At 28.5% G+C, this 2,939-nt stretch overlaps 1 protein-coding gene across 1 annotated transcript; it reads right to left on the reverse strand.

Moving 5' to 3' along the window:
- Positions 1–842: 842 nt before the first annotated feature.
- Positions 843–2,339, reverse strand: LOC131607693 (uncharacterized). The gene is made up of 5 exons (XM_058879667.1): positions 1,859–2,339; positions 1,591–1,740; positions 1,423–1,509; positions 1,195–1,317; positions 843–1,124 (listed from the first exon to the last, which is right to left on the reverse strand). The coding sequence occupies exons 1-5, from the start codon at positions 2,327–2,329 to the stop codon at positions 1,047–1,049; spliced, it is 909 nt and encodes a 302-aa protein (XP_058735650.1). The 5' UTR covers positions 2,330–2,339; the 3' UTR covers positions 843–1,046.
- Positions 2,340–2,939: the final 600 nt, after the last annotated feature.

Below are 2,939 nucleotides of genomic sequence, written 5' to 3' on the forward strand. Positions count from 1 at the left end.
ACTCGCAATTTAAAAATCATAGTAGCTAAGCAAATGAAGAATAAAACAAGTGGTATATTTGAGCCTTTCAAATTCATGCTTTCTTAATTTCAGTTAGTGGTTTCCTTCCATTAACTCCCCTATATGATTACTTGAGATGTTAATAATTACGAGTTCGGTTGGTTTGAGTATTGTTATAGATAATTGTTATATACACACATTTAAATTTAGAGTGAAACAAATGGAGAGCATGTTTAAATAAATGGAGAGCATGTTTAAATAAATGGAGAGCATGTTTTGGGTGATGGAGTGGTTCTTACTGGGATAAAATGTTATGTGGAGAATAAACTAGACAATGGGAGAAGGAAGGTTAGTTAAAAATAAAACATAATAAAATATTCATGAAAATTCATGATACATTCTCTCGCGCTATATAGCATATCTCTTATAAGAGAAATATTTAATCTCACAAATGAAAATTCGTGACCAAGTCAATATTATGCAAATTTAATACATAACAAAATTTAGATACTCGGTAACTAAACCACATTATATTGTGGGTACCGATTTATATTTAGATAATAAAATAAATATTAGCTTTTATATTTTAACATTTAAATTGAGTTTTAGAAAGTGGAACAAAATGGATACTAATTTAGTTATGAATAATCGGTTTTTTCACACCCCTAATTATTCTTTGGCGTTTCTGCTAGAAGAAAAATTAAATCATTATCTTTATTGAAAATTATCAGACAAATTTACACCCTAGTTTATTCTTTGGGGTTTCTGCTAGAAGAAAAATGAAATCTTTATTGAAAATTATCAACCAAATTTTCAGTTTACATACAAGATGGACAGCATATTCTTATAAACAATAAAGTAGACAAAGCCGTAAATTCAATAGGTTATTCCACTCGTATTGATAATAACAAATGCTAGCATTAATAAACTATTTATAGTGTTTTCTTTTTGGCAAAGCTATTTTTGAAGATGTTGTTGAATGGAAAGGAAATGAACATGTAGTTGAACTTGATAATAACACCTCATATACTCCATTAAAAATGGGCCTATTTATTTACTGTTTCTGCAAATGCTTTCCACCACTTTGCTGCTTCCCCATCTTTTAACATGGTGTGTATGATAGCCTGCATTCATAGAATAAAATTTTAGCATATGAAATTGAAAATCCTATGATATATAAAATAGGTCACCAACCTTATAGAAAATAATATCAGCTATTGATTGCTTGTCATGATTCACATCCTCACTGGAGTAAATATCAAGCAGTATTTGAATCTTGTCCTCTAAATTTAGTTTTTTCTTCGACCCAGGAAAAAACTGTACCATAAATATCGAATCCATTAATCTAATTAATGATATGAAAATATCATAGATTTATTTTTTGAATAAATTGAAAAAATATTAAGGATGAAATTTATTTACCTTTTTAATAGCAAGCTTTTCAGTTTCTTGTGATACAAGATTTTCAATTTCTTTATCAAGGTGTTCCCGAGCTTCATCGAAACCTCCCTGTAGAATTAACAATTGAATGATCAATTCTTCACTTAAGAATCCAAAAGGTTTAATTTGTTAGCTTGAAATTTTATAAACCTGAATCAAGAGGAGTTCCATAAACGAAAGTCGAATCGAACGTTCGATATATACATGCTTTTTAGATTCCATGTATTCATTTCTTAACTTATTCAGAATAGGCACTACTTCCTCTTTGTTCCCACGTTTTCTTAGAGATAGAGCATACTTCTGAAAATATAATTCCAAGAAAAATGAAAAAAAAAAAAAAAGGTAATTAATAGTCAAATTAATGAAACTAATTGAGTTTTCAATTAACATAACAAAAGGATATCAACTAATTAATAACCTTCTTATTATCAACAGAAGGATTAGAATTATCTAACTTGATATTTGATTCTAGTTCGGCGTTCATCGATTTCCACATCGAATCAAATGAATACTCTCCTCCATGAAATGATACACCTTTAGAAAAATCAATAGCAGCATAAGCATTGTTGAACTTAGAATTCATCATCTTGCTATTAAAATTAAACATTCCAAGAATGCAACCCAATACTATAGAAACTCCATTTATTCCTCTCAAAATGTTGTTGTCACTTCTTTCAGTATTCTTTGAATTAGGCACAGAGAAGCTATTATTCATGCAATTTGCATGGCTAATTGAACGTGCAACGTTGTGGCTTGTGGTAAATTGAGGGAAACAAAGAGTGGTTTGGTTGAATCTAAGATGAAATTTTCGATTTTCATATCGTTTGGAACCATATGAAAGAGGACTAAGAATTGGAGAACATTGAAGGCTAAGAGCATAATGTTCCATTTAGTTAGGTGGAAAATGAAAGGGACAAACTAAAGGCTAAGAAGTGAACAATATTATATAATAATTTGAAAATGAAATATGAATCTCTTAATGAAAGGTTGAAGGCAAGTATCACTTTTTTTTTTTTAACTTTGAAAGAAAACTACTGCATGTGGAATGCATGACAAAAAATTGAATTCTTTACTTATCTATCAAGACTTGAATCAGAATTAAGAGTGTTTGATGATATATACGACATACAATTGTTTTTGTTTTTTAGATGATTGAATTGATCGTGGAAATAGTGATGTTTACGTTTGATAAATTAAAGGGAAAAGTAAAAGAAAAAGGGAGGAAATTAAGATTTAGTATAGATCAAGTGAAAGAAAAAGAAAAGAAAAAGAAAATAAAAGAAAAAGAAAATTGGTGAATTTTACACTAATAACCAATCACAATTATGTATCCAATTAAATCACTATTCTATTTTAATTTTTTATTAATAACATGACATATCGATGGTTTTTTATTGGATGAGAGTGTAAAACTATTTTACACTGTTACTGCATATCTATTAAATCCTAAAACAACAAACAATAAAAAAACAAAATTGGTTCAAAAGACAAAAAACACT

Source organism: Vicia villosa, linkage group LG5, assembly GCF_029867415.1.
Source record: "Vicia villosa cultivar HV-30 ecotype Madison, WI linkage group LG5, Vvil1.0, whole genome shotgun sequence".
Taxonomy (NCBI): Eukaryota; Viridiplantae; Streptophyta; class Magnoliopsida; order Fabales; family Fabaceae; genus Vicia; species Vicia villosa.